The sequence below is a fragment of the Dermacentor variabilis genome, unplaced genomic scaffold (assembly GCF_050947875.1).
Source record: "Dermacentor variabilis isolate Ectoservices unplaced genomic scaffold, ASM5094787v1 scaffold_19, whole genome shotgun sequence".
Classification (NCBI taxonomy): Eukaryota; Metazoa; Arthropoda; class Arachnida; order Ixodida; family Ixodidae; genus Dermacentor; species Dermacentor variabilis.
Window position 1 is genome coordinate 1,629,393 of NW_027460357.1, and position 16,992 is coordinate 1,646,384.

General features: G+C 45.6%; 1 protein-coding gene across 4 annotated transcripts in view; it reads left to right on the forward strand.

Moving 5' to 3' along the window:
• LOC142568471 (solute carrier family 53 member 1) overlaps window positions 1–16,992 on the forward strand; it is a 345,150-nt gene that overhangs the window by 310,642 nt on the left and 17,516 nt on the right. For 2 of the 4 annotated variants that reach the window (XM_075678397.1, XM_075678395.1), the window contains one exon: window positions 3,809–4,000. The exons of 1 other annotated variant lie outside the window; for it this stretch is intronic. In XM_075678397.1, coding sequence (XP_075534512.1) covers window positions 3,809–4,000 — 192 coding nt within the window. Of the gene's footprint in view, window positions 1–3,808; window positions 4,001–6,017; window positions 8,736–16,992 lie in introns of those variants that run through there. One more of the 4 variants, XM_075678396.1, reaches the window with a different exon arrangement.

Consider the following 16,992-nt stretch of genomic DNA (forward strand, 5'->3'; position numbering starts at 1 on the left):
GTTTCCACATGGGGGCGTATCTTGCCACGAGCACAGTGCGTGCCACACGCAGCATTGATAATGATACAGATTAAAATACAGAGGCGATCAGATTTGCTTGGATTTGTGTAAGCGGGACGTCCTCTCCATATAAAGTTGCCAAGAGCGTCGCCGTGTTGGCAGTCTCTGCCAACGGAGATCGCCATGTAGATAGAAGAAACGAGCCAAGTTTTTTTGCACCACTTGGCTCTCATGAAGGTACAGAAGGTCGCCCCGAGCACACAAATTCGAAGGCACACAAACACACACAAAGATGCGATGTCTCCAAGACGCACTTGCTCTGTGGACATGCCACATGCGGAATGGCGACCAAAACATTACACAGAAAAAAAAAAAAGAAAAAAAAAGCATTCATACCAAGTGATTGTGATAGTGCTGACTAAAAGAAAAAGAAAAGGCATCTCCTGGAGCATTTTGTCAGCTGAGGAAGAGTGAACATGGCCTTCGAGACTGGAGGATAGCGCGTACCTCCAAATCTTGGAGGCTATAAAGCAGGCCACTAGACGCCAAGCCTGGCCAATCCAGTGGAATATCCAACGAGGCAGCCCCCAAGGTCAAGTAGCATGGCTCGGAACTAGAGATTTAGTCCGGAAAATCACGTTTTGGGGCCTAAATTAGTCCAAAATATTGGTCGTGCAGATGCCCTTGACGGTGCATTTACTAAGATGAAAGTATCCATCAAGTCCGAACTTTTGAAGCCCAAGAAATTCGTCGGCAGATGTATAGAAATTGGATCTTCTATGCAGATAAGTACAGTTGCCGATGGGTTTTTCTTACATGGAAGGGGTCGCGAAATTTTCCGAATTATTGAGCACTCGAAGAAAGCAAATTTCGATAAGAAAAATTGTTTTGTTAAATTTCAGGCAGGCGACGAAAGATATGGTTTAATGCCGAGTCGGCGATATCTTTAGATCGGCGGTATGAAACAAAGCCAACCACACTTTAGCGTCCTCTCTTCATCCGCAGCTCATAGTGTTGCCTGCAGTGAAATGACGTCATGATGGAGAATGCCAATAATCGGGCACGAATGCTTTGTCTGCCTCTCGCTTCAATGCATCTCCGAAATCGAGATTATGATACCTCCAGCGATGAATGCACTGGGGAAGACAGTAACGATGCTATGACATATCAGCTCTCCCACTTTTGCATATGCGGCAGATTAGCGCTCAGCCACACTGACAGCCATGTGCAGCCACGGCTGCGTTGGAAGAGGAGATGCATGCCAACCGGCCTTCCACTCCTCCCAGCCCTTGCGTGGGTTTGATTGCATGACCGTTAGCTCACTCTCCTTCCTCCTTTCCCATTGCTCGCACAGGAAGATGTCACTCATCAAGCCACCACTCTTCTATGCTCACCTTCATACGGTTTCATTCAACCTAAAGTCAACAGCGTGCGGGGCATGATAGGATCTTGTCACACTTGGACTTTATACCGAACATGATGCTGCTCCGCTTCAGTTGCTCTTGGTCGCGCAATTTTAGAGGTGCGTTCGCAAGCAGCCACGTGTAATTAAATGATTTTACCATCGTTTGTCCATGAAAGTTTCCATTGTCTCACTATGTCTCTGAGGAAGCAATTAGATTTCATTATATTGAAATTGTGCATAAAAACACTTTATGTTGAGGTTCAAAATACATGGTGTTCTATGGACAAGAATTTATAAAAAGTTTAATATTTTGTTATATCGAGAATTTCGTTACATTGAAGTTTGTTATATTGACATGTGTACTTATCTTTATTGGGCGACCACGTTTCGCCGCTTAACAAATGTTATCGCGCAGCGCGGGACGCACCTGAATGTATCCGAAGTTTCTGGAAAGTTATCGATGCTTCTATCCGCTTTCTGTTGTTGCCGAACCTTGTGTTATCTGATTTATTTGCCTGACGCGAATGGTGTAGAACTTTGTGGAAGGGGTGCGGTTCCCAACAATTAGTCTGGAACATTCGACGACTTCTGTATAAAAGCTGACGTGCTTGACCCACTGATCAGATTTTCGACGATCGCCGACTGTGTTTGCTGCTGTCGCCGTTCTTTGAGAGTAGCCTGTTTTTGAGGGCACAAGTTTGCCCAATGAAACGGGCTACTCTCAAAGAATGGCGACAGCGGCAAACACAGTCGGCGATGGGCATCAGCGGTACACATGGCCGGCTTCGCCGCAGTGGTAGCAGAGTGGACGGTGGTCGGGGGCGTGCCAAATGTCCGTCTTCCTCGCGTAGGTGTGCTGGGCAATGGGTGGTCGTGCTGGCGGTGGCGGACGACGGAATTGCGGCGTTACAGGGCCCTGGCGCGGTCGCGGAGGGGGACCTTGACGGCGTGCGACGGCGGCGTAAGTCATCGTTTCTGGCTGGGGTTGCGGTAGTTGTGGTTGCTCCTCAGGAACTCCAAGTGATCGGTGCACCTCTTCTTTCACGAGGTCAGCGATCAAGGCCACTTGAGGCTGCGACGATGGCAAGACCTTGCGCAGTTTTTCACACACAATGGCCCTGATGGTCTCGCACCGATCATCCGTGGCCAGTGATTGAATTCCTGCGTAGTTGGTAGAGTTTGTACGGCAGTTGAATTGCCGGTTCCGCATTTCGAGTGTCTTCTCGATGCTGGTGGCCTCGCGAAGGAACTCTTCTACGGTTTTCAGTGGGCTTCGTATCATTGCACCGGAAAGTTCTTCCTTCACACCACGCATGAGTAGGCGGACTTTCTTCTCCTCAGGCATATCCGGGTCGGCGTGGCGGAACAGAAGGCTCATTTCTTCCGTAAATATGGAAACGTTCTCGTTAGGTAGCTGCACTCAGGCGCCCAGCATGGCTTCGGCCCTTTCCTTGCGCACGACGCTCGTAAAGGTGCGCAGGAAGCCGCTACGGAACAGGTCCCATGTTGTCATGGTCGACTCCCGGTTCTCAGACCACATTCTGGCGGCGTCTTCTAAGGCGAAGTATACATGCCGCAGCTTGTCATCGGAGTCCCAGCTGTTGAAAATTGCGATTCGTTCGTAGGTCTCCAGCCAGGATTCCGGGTCTTCAGTAGCTGCTCCGTGGAAGGTCGGTGGTTCCCGAGGTTATTGCAGGATAACGGGGGATGCTGGGACAGCCATTGGGGTTGTCTTGTCCACGATCTTCTTTGCCGTCCGTGCTCTGGGGGCAGTCCTTGCAGTCTGCGGCTAGCACACTGGTCTTGGGCGATGTCAGTTTTGTCCTCAGGCTTTGGGCTTGGATCGTGGCTTTGTGGGGGCGTTCGGTACATGAACGCACAAGCACCTCCACCAGATGTCACGTGGTAGTGACTGTGAAGAAAGCAGCCAAATTGAGAAAGAGCAAACTAGCGTTTTATTGGGCGAACTTGTGCCCTCAAAAACAGGCTACTCTCAAAGAACGGCGACAGCGGCAAACACAGTCGGCGATCGGCGAAAATCTGATCAGTGGGTCAAGCACGTCGGCTTTTATACAGCAGTCATCGAATGTTCCAGACTAATTGTTGGGACCCGCGCGCCTTCCACAAAGTTCTACACCATTCGCGTCAGGCGAATAAATCAGATAACACAAGGTTCGGCGACAACAGAAAGCGGATAGAAGCATCAATAACTTTCCAGAAACTTCTGATATATTAAGGCGCGTCCCACGCTGTGCGATAACATTTGTTAAGCGGCAAAACGTGGTTGCCCGATAAAGATAAGTACACGTGTCAATATTGAGGTTTAAGTGTACCAAGAAAAGATTGCAGCCACCCATCTGATGCCCAGCTAAATGTGACTGTATTTACCCATGCTGAATGCAGGCGTTTTGTGTGGAACTTCTTCCGGCTAGAAAACGAGCATCTGAACAACTGCGGCAAGTTCCGAGCGGTGCGGGACATCTCAGTGGCACCGATTGATGCTGGAAACCAAGCACTCTTGGTACGCATGATGGACGAGCCGTGTGGCGTCGTCAACCGTGGGGGCCGACGGGACCTTCGAAAACGTGCCAACAAGTGAGGCCATTTGTGCACCTTATGCCCGCTGAACAGGAAGGCACAGGCACAGCATGGCTTGGAACTGGCGGCTGGATTGGCTTCAGGCTTGGCATCTGGCTTGGTTTGGGACGGGAAGCATGACTCTCTGCTCTGTCTTCACTTTGTCCCTGCGTTTTTGTCTGTGGACTGTTTCTTTCCTGCGTGTATAAATGTATTTGCTAACTGTAGGTGAAAGCGCTTGCTGCTTAGCTTTTGGAAACAATGCTCCAGGAGCATCAGCATGATGTACTACTTTAGTGCTATGTTGTGAATGGACTCTTGCAATTTAACACTTTTGTTTCGACTGAACTGTTGTTGCCTTGCATGACTGTTCTGGCTTCTTCATAGCATGGCTGCTTCATGTTGAATGATGCATTATGCACCTGTGATGTATACATGTATATTCTTTTATGTTTTACTGCCTCATTTATGAATGTTTTATGTTATCATGGCAGTTGAGAAAGACTGTCTGGCATTTACCGTGACATGTGCATTTTCTTTTTTTTTGCATTTTTATATTTTCTATCATTATGCCTTTGACCTTATTGTTTGACAAAAACCGGGCACCTTCCAAAAAGCTCTTTCAGGAATGACCCTGGCAAATCAGTTCTGCAAAATTCTGCCACGTGAAGAAAGGTTCACGAAAGGAAAATTGACTTCCACCCACATGCAGCATGAAGGTACAAAGGAAACCCACACGTGTTTCTCAGAAACCAAACTTCGTTGTTGAAAAATAATTCGACCTGGTCCGTGATTTGAAACCGGGACAATTGCCTTTCTAGGGCGGTCACTCTATCATCTGATCTAACCAGTTGGCTAGCAGATTGCACTGCAAGGGCGAATTAGTCGACAACTCAAAGCACAAGGACAATGAATATTGTCCTTGTGGGTATTGTCACCTTGCGGAATTCCGCAGAACCGATTTGACATATTCAATTGTCCTTGTGCCCAGAGTTCTTGACTAATTCGCTCTCGCACTGCAACCTGCTAGCCTCCTGGTTAGATCAGATGGTAGAGCGACCGCCCCGGAAAAGCGTTGGTCCCGAGTTTGAATCCTGGACCAGGACGATTTTTTCTTTTTTTCAACTACGAAGCTTTGTTTCTGAGAAACCCATGTGGCTTTCCTTTGTAGCTTCGTGCTACATATGGGTGGATGTGAATATTTCTTTCAGGGATTACCCTGTGACCAGAATATTCAAGGCATTTTGTGCACTAACTCTTTTCTCCTGTTATCTTTCTCTGCATTGACTGGCCACTACTGATATTGCTTTTACATTCGCCTGTTAAAATTTCTTGACGTGTGATCTATGCTAACCTTTTCAGTAACTCCTGTATACAGTTTACGCTCGTTACGATGGACCCGCATAAAACAGACTTTCGTATATACTGGTCCATATTTCAGCCTTAGTTTGTTCTACCTACTTTATTAATGCAACATAGTTCGCTTTTAACGGACCGCTATTAACGCTTTTAACAGCTACAGCGGATTAAATTAGTGGAATTTGTTTTTTCAAAATCGGATTTATAAAATGTACTTTTGCTGTGTCAACACGGGCCAACAACTGACTTACAAGGGTCAGCTGACTACTACTTCGGCTCAATATCACACGCACGAGGCATGGAGGGGGAGGTGTGCTCCAGCGGCTGCTGCTTACGGCGCGGCCACCATATCTTGAAAGCAATCTGTGATGTGGACAAAGCACATGCCTGCATGGGCTTCATCTTCAAAGCAATCTGCGATGTGGAAGGAAGAGACAGCTCGAAGGTCAATTCACTTGCTGCTGCTGCTGCACTTATCGTGCTTACTTTGCACTTGCGATGAATGCTTCTACTTTCGGATGACACTGCAACTTTCTTTGTTTGTTTTTTACTTTGGATGTTCGTCACTTACTCTTTGCAATTAAGTTGTTACACATCGCAACAAAAGTTTCGGAAGTCAGTCGTTTCGTATATTACAGGCTTCGAATAAAATGAACCTTTTTTTTTCTGATTTCAGAGTCCGTTGTAACGAGAGTCAACTGTAATTGTGTGGCCATGTGATATCCTTGTGGGATTGGCCAAATGGCATTTTGCTTGGTTGTACTTCCTCCTTTCTATCGATATGAAAGATGGCATACTACAGGAGATTTGATGAACCAATTTAAAGAATTTGTGTGAAAAACTGACACTCGGCCTCACTTGCATGTTCCTTCATAAAACATTCTAATGTCTCCTACTTATACAAAATCTTGGACATGCACTGCAAATTTTATCTCAATTTCGTGGCTTCTCATAAATTGCAGTTTCTTGTATAATGCTCAGATACTGCATTATGCAGTGTGTTGCAGCTTAAGTATATACAGTCGAATCCGTTTACATCAAATTATTCTGTATATTCGGCAAATGGTGCTAAATTCGTTAAAAGCTGTAGTTATGACAGTCTCTAGAAAGTTACATTTCTTAAACTACTCTTATTTTATTAATAATCATGAACTTATAAGAGTTGATGAGCATAAGTATCTTGGCATGATTTTCACAAGTGATCTTCGCTGGAACCACCATATAGATTATGTGTGTGCCAAGGCTAACAAGTCACTCTGGTGTCTGAGGCTCAATTTACCATTCACAACTCAAGAAACAAAACTTCTAGCTTATAAAACATTAATTAGACCTATAATTGAATATGCTAAGGATGTCTGGGACCCTTACACTGCTATAAATCCCCGTCCAATTACCGGCCTATATCCCTCACATGTACCTGTTGTAAAATTCTTGAGCACATCTTGTTAAAATTTCTTAAAGAACATACTGAGACTAAAAACATCATTCACCAAAACCAGCATGGCTTCAGAGCAGGGTTATCCACTGTTACCCAACTGGCAGAAATCTTTCATGACCTCGCAGAGGGAATCAATCATCAAAGTCAAACTGATATAATTTTCCTTGATTACTCAAAGGCTTTTGATCGCGTGGCACATGCTAAACTGAATTTCAAACTAAACAAAATACTTGGCGATGGTCCCGTTACGAGGTGGATAGCCAGCTACTTATCGGAACGCCGACAATATGTGCAATACAATGACCATGCTTCTGATATTGTTCCGGTCATTTCTGGCGTGCCGCAGGGCTCTGTGCTAGCACCATTTTTGTTCATTTTATACATAAACGACATAACATACCACGTTGATGTGAAGGTGCGTCTCTTTGCGGATGACTGCGTGCTGTACCAAAAAATAAACACTCATGAAGACCAAATAAGGTTAAACACAGCTTTGGGCAACGTCATAAAGTGGTGCAATACATGGCAAATGGCAATCAACATGGAAAAAACTGTAGTGATGTCTGTCACAAATAAGAAAACAAAACTTAATTTCCCTTACGGTACTGGCAACGGCGTTCTCAGAACAGTAACTGAAAAGAAATACCTTGGTGTGATTATTTCTGATAATCTCAGCTCTAAAACCCAAGTACAAAACATTACCAAAAAAGCAATGAACAGTTTATACTTCCTTAAGCGCACCTTGCGCTTTGCGACTTCAGATACCAAGTTACTCGCATATAAAGTCCTTATCCGTCCAATCTTGGAATATGCAAACGTCGTCTGGTTTCCATATATGCAAAAAGATATACACATGCTCGAATCAGTTCAACGAAAAGCTGTTCGTTTTATCTACCATAGATACCGGCGCACTGATTCTCCCACAGAGCTGCTTTCCAACGCAAGCCTAGACACCTTATCAAGCCGCGTCACGCTCCATAGACTCAAGTTTCTTTATCAATTAATTCATAACGCATTTAACATGGATCCTGCTACTTACATTAGTTTTAATCGTTCTAGAGAAACACGTCACAAGCATGACTTTACGATTAATGAATACTCTTGTGCTAACAACACATATTACTTTTCCTTTTTCGCTCAAGCCATAAGAGAATGGAACGGCCTAGATAAATCTATAACTGCGCAGGATTCCTTGAAAAAGTTCGCTGAGCTCGCTGCCTTGTCAGTCTTGACAACAATCCAGACCTGATGATCACGTTCAGACTGTATTGATTTTGTGTTGTCGCCCACTCGGTGCGTAACTGGCATATTACTGTACTGTATACTGTTTGTATTGTTGCCCGCTTGATGTGTAACTGGCGTATTACTGTACTGTACGGTATTCCTGTATCTTGCTGATAAATCCACTCCTGTAACAGTCCCAGTGGGACTAACAGTATGTTAAAAATAAAAAAAATATAAATAAAAAATAAATGTATCAAAAATCGAACGAATACAGCGTCTGGCAGTCAGATTCATATTGAATAAATATCTGTGGACGGACTTCCCTTCTCAACTTTGTGTGCAGGCAGACCTACAGACATTACAGGCTAGATCTAAATATGAAAGGCTTAAATATATTTACCTAATAATTCATCATCATGTCATTAGGCATACAGACTTTTTTGAAATTCTTTCTGGTGAAACGACTAGACATCATCATTCAATGTTTATTCATCCCCCTGTTATACATACTGATTGTTTCAAGTATAGCTTTTTTCCAAGAGCTATCAAAGAATGGAACTCCCTGTCGGAAGAAGCCGTTTCATCCTCATCAATTGATTTCTTTGCAAAACACATTGGAAATATCCTAGTTTGTAAATAATATACTTAACTTTGTGTCCTTGTTATCTTCAGCGGTTTACACTGTTACCTCTTGGTGTTATTAATTTTAATTTATTGTCCCTTTTTGTGTTTCAATGTACAATTTTCCATGTACAAAACATGTGATTTATAATTTAAAAAATTAAATTATGAGGTTTTACGTGCCAAAACCACTTTCTGATTATGAGGCACGCCGTAGTGGAGGGACTCCGGAAATTTAGACCACCTGGGGTTCTTTAACGTGCACCTAAATCTAAGTACACGGGTGTGATTTATAATTGTTCGTATTCCTCTCTTGCTATAGCCCTGTGTAAGGGCTGGCAGTATCTGTAAATAAATAATAAATGAATAATATTGAACAATTTCTGAACACGGTACAGTTGCAATGAGTATGTATAGCAAAAATTAAGCTTACATCAAACAAAAATAGCAGCGACTCCCAATATATCGAACGGCAAGCGTCTCAAAAGTGCCCTCAGAAGTTGACTTTCCCTTGCGGGAGCGGGGAAACCCAGCGACGTGGCTCCATCCAACCGCTCTCCCTACCGTGACCGCTCTGCATTGGGCAAGCGGTCGACACCCCCCCCCCCCCCCCTGCAAAAAATTATCCTGGCCCGCCTGCAGAGCTTGCTCAGACAGCCAATCAGAGGCTCTTGTACCCTCGTCGTGCAAGATGTTTCGCAAGTGCGCAAGTGCGCAGTTTCGCAAGTGCGGGCGAAACTGCGACTTTTTGTTTGTTTTTTACTTTGGACGTTCGTCACTCGCTCTTTGCAATAAAGTTGCTAGACATCGCGACGTACTAGGTTGCGGAAGTGAGGTGTTTCGGATATTACGGACTTCGGATAGAACGGACGTTTTTTGTTGGATTATCAGAGTCCATCAGAGTCCACTGTAACGAGAGTCGATATTACTCAGGGTGTATTGCAACCGGGAAAACCGGGAATTCTCAGTGATTTTGAGTAGTCTGGAAAAACTCAGGAAAAACTCAGGGAATTTGTGCCTCTATCAGGGAAAAGTAGCGGTAATATTGTTGAAAGGGTCGAAAGTCGCGGTAATGCTGGCACTTCGAGTAATAGATAGGAATCGTAATAAATCGTCTTTGACGCCCCGTCGTCGGCTGGAGGAGTTCCCAGTGTACAGTTAACGACCGACTTTCCGGATGCCCGATAATTTGGACGGCTTCGCGGCACCACCACATACCCCATATAGTCAATGTATCGGAACGTCTGAAATTTCGGACGCAAGAACCTTTCGCCGTCCGATTTTCCGGACTTTTTGCCGTGACCGCAGGTCCGAAACAGCATTAATCAAAGCAAACACCGCTGCCGTAGTGATTATCTCGCCGCCTCCAACCGGGGCTCTCGCACGTAGTTCCGCTAACAGCCGTAGCCAGCACTACGGCAACGCTAGGCCTAGTTGCTTCGACGTTATAGCTATTAAGCTTCTTGCCGTTGGGTGCCGTGTTTTTCATTGAAAGAATTCGCTGCTGCCAGAAACGGCACAGACTGCGCCTTTGTGGTCCTCGCAATTGGCTTCGAAGCTCGGAAAGCACGATGCGTTAGATAACGCCGGTTTCTGATAGTCAGCTTCACCTCAGTACAGGAATGTTACGTGGTGAAGCATACGCAAAAGTATTGCGGCGAAGCATTACAAGCGTTGGAAGGGGTATTGTCGTGGGTCACAATATCTATTCCTTAATTATACACGCGTGCATCCGGGATCTCCTGTTACAGTACGAGCACCGATATGCCTAATATGTGTACTGACAGGCCTTCAGAGCGTTTTCGAATGTGCCTGTGGCGGTTTCAGCCCTCAAGGGCAGTAAATGACATGCATTTATTTTGTCAAACTGGCCGATTTTTCGGTCGTTTTCGCGGCCCCTAGGGAGTACGAAAAATCGGACGTGGACTGTGCAACTGACCAAGAAGGTGCTTCAAATGGTTCATGGGGCGAACGAGTGGCGGAAGGAGGACAAGAACAGAAAGAACCTACGCATTGAGGAATGAACAGGAAAGGAAGCATGCTGCCGTCATTTTGAAGGCGCTTGAGCTCAAAAAAAAGTGTTGGCTGATGCCGGGATGCAGGTGTCCATTATCCAAACCTAAATAAACTCTTTAAAACAGTGAAACACAACACTGAGGCGTCGTGCGCGGGCTAAGAGTATGCCAGGGCAGCTGAGGTTGACTTACGAGCTCTTGAGAGAGAATCTCAATTGTGACAAAGTTCGGGCCTCATACCACTGAGCTTGCTATCAGTTGATAGAAATAGCTCATATTAGAAAATATTTGCTTCTGTATGCATCTCATTTTTATTCGTATTTGAGAATGTCCGAATCAATTTGCAATTTTTTTGAAGACGTTTTATTTGCTGTGCATATTACTAACTCCTCCTTTCTATTCTCTTTTTGAATAACATAAAGCCTACTCCTTAGTATTCAAACTGGATTAAGTCGTTTTTTTATTTGTTTCATATGCTTACTAGAGAATGACAGCATTGGGCTACGTGGTTTCAGCCCATCTTGACATAAAACATAGTTCTGCGTCACTCAGGGAATTTTGCAAAGGCACTCAGGGAAAACCTGGAAAACTCAGGGAATTTGGAAATGCCAACTTGGTAGACACCCTGATTACTAGAAATTAGCCTAGTGATGGAGGAAAAGGTAAAGGGAATAACGAGGAGGAAAGAAAGAAATTGTGTACTTGTATTATGCCTTACTGAAGACAATTACTATGCAGTAGTCCTGATAAAAGCATCGATGCTTTCACAGACTACAGGGTGCATGTTTGTGGCACATATAAGAAATTTAATTTTGCTTCTGTACTTTTTGCCCCTATTGTTTCCTCTGTTCTTAGAGCACAAAACTCTTGAAAGAGCGTAGGTTAGGGCGTGTTGGTATTCCATAACTGAGGTTTTTAGCGCACGAAAAGGGACGAAAGACAGTGGCGAAACGAGGACACAGCGCTAACTTCCAACAATGGTTTTATTCCACAAACCGGTAGACACATATATATATATAGGTAACACCCACAACCGTACGCATGCGCATATGTACTGATTTTTAGTCAAATGAGACAGCACCGAGACATGTGTAATGGAAAGTTAAGATGATATCAAAGATGAAGACCGACCATGCATAGCCAAAAATTTTTTTTTGTAATTGCAAGTCTAAAAGATTAAAATGTAATCTCCATCAGGCCACCCTCTGTGTCACGTTTAAAAAATCGAATTCTTTACTTGAAAGATCTATTGAAGGCGCGCTAACACACGCGCTCCCTAAACTAGCAATCTTTGCCGCTTCAATAATCTCACGTGTTGTTTGCGCTGGGCTTCTTCCTATCACCGTGCACTGTTTATCACCTATCACCTTGCACCGGTAACTGGGCTTCTCAGAACCACAGTATATCTCGCACAGACTGAAGAAGATTGGCAATAACGCAAATGTAAGCGTCATCTTTTCAGCGCCAATCAAGCTGTCCAACTTGTGCAAGGCCAGCTACTGTGGTTCTGAGAAGCCCAGTTGCCGGACAAATCACAAGGAACGCTACGTTCATTGTGTGAAAAATATCGTGTATGAACTGCCCCTGTCGTGCGGCAAAAAATACATCGGCCAAACGGGAAGGTGCCTAAATGACAGGTTGCGTGAACACGCAAATAATGTGCGAACTGGAGGAGTGGGGCATCTGGCTTTTCACTGCAGAAAGCATGGGTGCAGTCCCATTTATAAACAGTGCACGGTGATAGGAAGAAGCCCAGCGCAAACAACACGCGAGATTATTGAAGCGGCAAAGATTGCTAGTTTAGGGAGCGCGTGTGTTAGCGCGCCTTCAATAGATCTTTCAAGTAAAGAATTCGATTTTTTAAACGCGACACAGAGGGTGGCCTGATGGAGATTACGTTTTAATCTTTTAGACTTGCAATTACAAAAAAAATTTTTTGGCTATGCATGGTCGGTCTTCATCTTTGATATCATCTTAACTTTCCATTACACATGTCTCGGTGCTGTCTCATTTGACTAAAAATCAGTACATATGCGCATGCGTACGGTTGTGGGTGTTACCTATATATATATATGTGTCTACCGGTTTGTGGAATAAAACCATTGTTGGAAGTTAGCGCTGTGTCCTCGTTTCGCCACTGTCTTTCGTCCCTTTTCGTGCGCTAAAAACCTCAGTCACAAAACTCTGTCATTCAGGCCATAGCACTGCCCAGTGCTGCTCAAAAGCATCATTGCCTTGGCGGGCTGACGAAATATTTGATTTGTATATATGATGTTCTAATAAAGAAAGCAAGAAAGAAAGAACGCATCCGCACACGCTGCTCGCTTACTTGACGTTGCGTCGCGCTCGACGGAGGAAGAGGGCACGCACCCAAACAATGCACGAGTAGCGTTACAACGCGTACACCTGGTTGGGACTTTAGGTGGCAGAGGTAATTAGTGTCGTCCATCAAGTTGGCAGGAAAGCAAATCTGCTCCCTTCACCCTCCCATTCAACTCCCTCACCTTCAACGGTCTCCGTATGCACCCGCCGGCGTCACCAACCCTGCCGGCCCGGCGCCAGCTTGCTCCTTGAAGTTTCATTTTCTGCCGTTGGCCGGCGTGGGCAGTTCCGGCTTCTTCACTCATTGTGTGATTGCACGCCGCGATATTTCACGACTTGCACCATTTGTGCATCGTGTTATGGTGCACGAATACTTCAAGAACAAGTCCTCCTTTTAAATCGAACAAATTTTCAGGCCCCTTCGAGTTCGAATTATCGAGATTCGACTGTAGTTTCAAAATTTGTTCTAAGTGGATGTGCCTTCTGAAATAACTGGCTTCACATACATATTATTCATATTTTTAAGGAAGGATGCAAGAAGAGAGAGGAAGATCAGAGACGCTGGCTGCTGTGTGTTGTTGGTGGTCAGCCATCTTAACTACTCTGACTCAGCCTGTATATATATAGTGTAAATATAGTCTTTCTATACTCGCAACATCCCCGTAACAATATGTACAGTTAGACCTCAATATAATGAAGTCTGTAAAATTGGCAGTTTGCTTTGGTGTATTGAAGATCAACTTTTATGCAAATAAGTACAGTCGCCGATTGATTTTTCTTACACGAAAACATCCACATAATTTTCTTAATTATCAGACAGTTGGAAAAGGGAAGTTGCAATGAGAAAAAAGTTGATTTTGTTGAATTTGAGTGACGGTCACAAAAGGCACGGTTTCATGCCATGTCGACGATATCTTCACATTGCCGGTACAAAGCAAAGCCAGCCAAGCTTTTGCATCCACTCTGCCCCCACGGCTGATAGTGTCACCTGCAGTGGGATAACGTTATGAAAAGTGCTGGCAGCAGGGAGCGAATGCTTGTCTGCCTCTCTAATGAACTCCGAAACTCGAGATCACGCAACCTCCAACACTAAACGCACAAGAAGACGGCGCATGGTGCCATGCTGTCTCAGCTTGCCTAGTCTCTACACACAGCAGATTACTGCCGTATGGCATAATGATTGCACTTGCGTAATGATCGCACCCCTGAATTTTGTCGTCAAAATTCGACTTTTTTCCTTTCCCGTGTAATGATCGCACCCCGAACTTGCCACAGCGATATGTTGTGTCCCAAGTCTAGCTAATGATGATCGCACTTACCATCTGTCGAATGCTACACAAACGACTCTTCCAAGACATACCAAGAGGTCTGCACGCACCGAACATTCTTAAGCAGATGCCCCATTTCATTCCTTTCATCACTTTCCGCACTTCCATGAAAAAAAGCTATAACCAAACTTGCCTTGGCTTTGTTATTTGTAGGCTTTATAACGGTTGTGGTCAACAACAAAAAAGGTGCTTTTTGATTCTTCTTGTCTGCACTAATGGGCACGCAACAAATTGCGAGCGGCAATGATAGTAGCCACATTTACACTGATACGTTAGAAGTGTACCCTATTCATAGGCCAGCGCTTGTAACACAGCTAAGGTATTCGCCCACCCTTAGTGGAAACGTGCCATATTAGGATAGTTGTCAAGACAAATGCTGCAGTTTCCGCACCATACCTGCCATATGTTCCTATGTCACTGGCAGCTAAGCATGCCCATCTCCGTTTCTGTCCCCTCAAAGTGGATATGGCTACATTATTGCCGCAGACTTACCGATTATTATTCATTACTGATACGGAAGAAACTGTTTCTATGCGCGTAATGTACTCCCGAAAAGAAAAAAAATTTTCATTCAGCTTGCTCCGCTGGCCACCATGTTTGTTTTGCTGTCCCGCAGTATTACAGCGGCAGCCGTCTGTTTGTTGACCTGTTGTCATCCTGCAGCAAATGCAGAATGAAAAAACGTTTTTTTTCTTTTCGCGGGAAATTTAACCCGCGTGATGACCCCCTCTCTGAATTAGTGGCAATTCTTTTGACAAAAAAGTGCGATTATGCGAGTAGATATAGTACTTCTAAAATAGGGAATGTGCTCAGTCACACTGACAGCCATGCACAGCCACGGCGGCGCTAGAAAAGGATATGTGCACCACTTTGCCTCCCCCCTCCCTTCCCTCTGCTTCTCTTTGCCTTCGCGCACTCTTAATTACGTTATTGCAAGCTTGCTCCCCTCCCGCCTTTCCCCTTGCTGACGCTTAAAGACTGCTCATCAGGCCACCATCCTTCTCTGCTCACCCTCGTACTCATTCACTCGCACCTAAAGTATGCAGTGTGCGGGGTGCAATAGGATCTTACCACACTGGAACTTTATACGGAACATGACGCTGCTCCGCTTCAGCAGTTGCTTTGGGTCGTGCACTCACGATTTGGGAAGTTCACAAGCAGCAGCATGCAATTCAACCATTTGACCATCTGCGTCTGCGGAAGATTCCATTTGTTGTTTCGGTATTCCTACAGAGTGCCAGTGAAATTTCATTATACAGTAGACTCCCGTGAATTTGATGCCGGTTAATTAAATATTTAAAATAATTCAATCTTGGCCGTAAGTCCTGAAAGTCCATGCATTTCTATGGGCCCAAACTTTCTTTATTTCGATCACAATATTGACTTTCACCGGATAATTCTAATGTTACCAATTGGCACGCACGTGCTTGACCCCTTCAGCGACCCCAATAGTCACCTCTTTAGTGGGGGCATCTGTCTCATTGGAGCATAGGGAACAGTGAATGCATTGAACACGTCATTTCCTGTCGAAAACTCCTATTTTCTACCTGCCCTAAAAATTTTTTCAGGCAATCACCGTAGATCACAATGTCTGATTACAGTATTCATTTTCGTGAAAATTAGACCGGAAACTGCCTTCTGACTGTCCATATGCTTTGCTGCATAATGCACCTTTATTGCTGCCACGATCAGCTCGGGTTTGTGAACGAGGGAAGGTTCGAGGCACCCTCTGTTAGACAGATGCTCTGCAGCGTGGTGGTGATGAACGATGACTGACCGCCAAGCAGCTGTGCTCGTCGGTGTTTATTGGTTGTGGTGCCCAATGTTCTCTACCGAGCATGGCAGGCCACCGAGCCTGGCGGGCCAACGAAAATTATGCCCAAGGGGGCGTCACATGCTTGTCACACCCCCTTACCCCCAGCTTGTTTGTCAATAAAAAAACGTCCAAGTTCAAAGTACGAGGCTCTGCCTCCGTCCTAGCCAGTTCGACAGTGCCTGCTACCCAGGCGAGTAATGATCCGTCGGCCTCCGCCGTCGAATACTCTGCCTGGGCACCGGTATTGACGGGCCAGGTGCGGCAATGCCGGGTGCTGCCTGAGACAGCCTCGCTCCATCCGGAGGGTCCGCAGTGGCCGGCCTTGTGAGTGGTGACGTGCTCAACACCGGCCCAACAGGCGCTGCACCACTGGCAATGCTTGCCGCCTTCGAGGTGGGCGGTGCTCTGCTGGAAGCGATTGGTGCTGCCGCTAGTCCTCCTGCAGCCTGGAACTCTGAAGTGGCAGTCGAGGGTGCTGGCCAGGCCCCGAGGCGAGGCCTAACATGGTCGGCGTGTCTGTGCCACATGGCCCCGTCTGGCATGCGGATGAGCAGCGATGAGGCCCTGGAAGGAGACACCCCCTGTCCGGTGGACCAGGGTAGGCCAGGACGGAAGTTCTAGGCAGAAACTGGAGCTCCCGACTCCGGCAAAGGCCCAGGACGGCACCTTGGTCAGCAGCCAGCTTCTGCTTCAGCTGCTTCAGGAGCGCTGTAGATCGGAGGTCCGGATGCAAGATGTCCAAGGGTGTCTTGACCATCCAACCCAGCAGTAGCTCACAAGGGGCATGGCCAGTGACATGTGGGACATGGTCTAGTACTGGAACAGTAACCAGGCAATCTGCATCCAGAAATCCCCAGTCTGGCTCTTCTTGAGCTTGTCCTTGATGG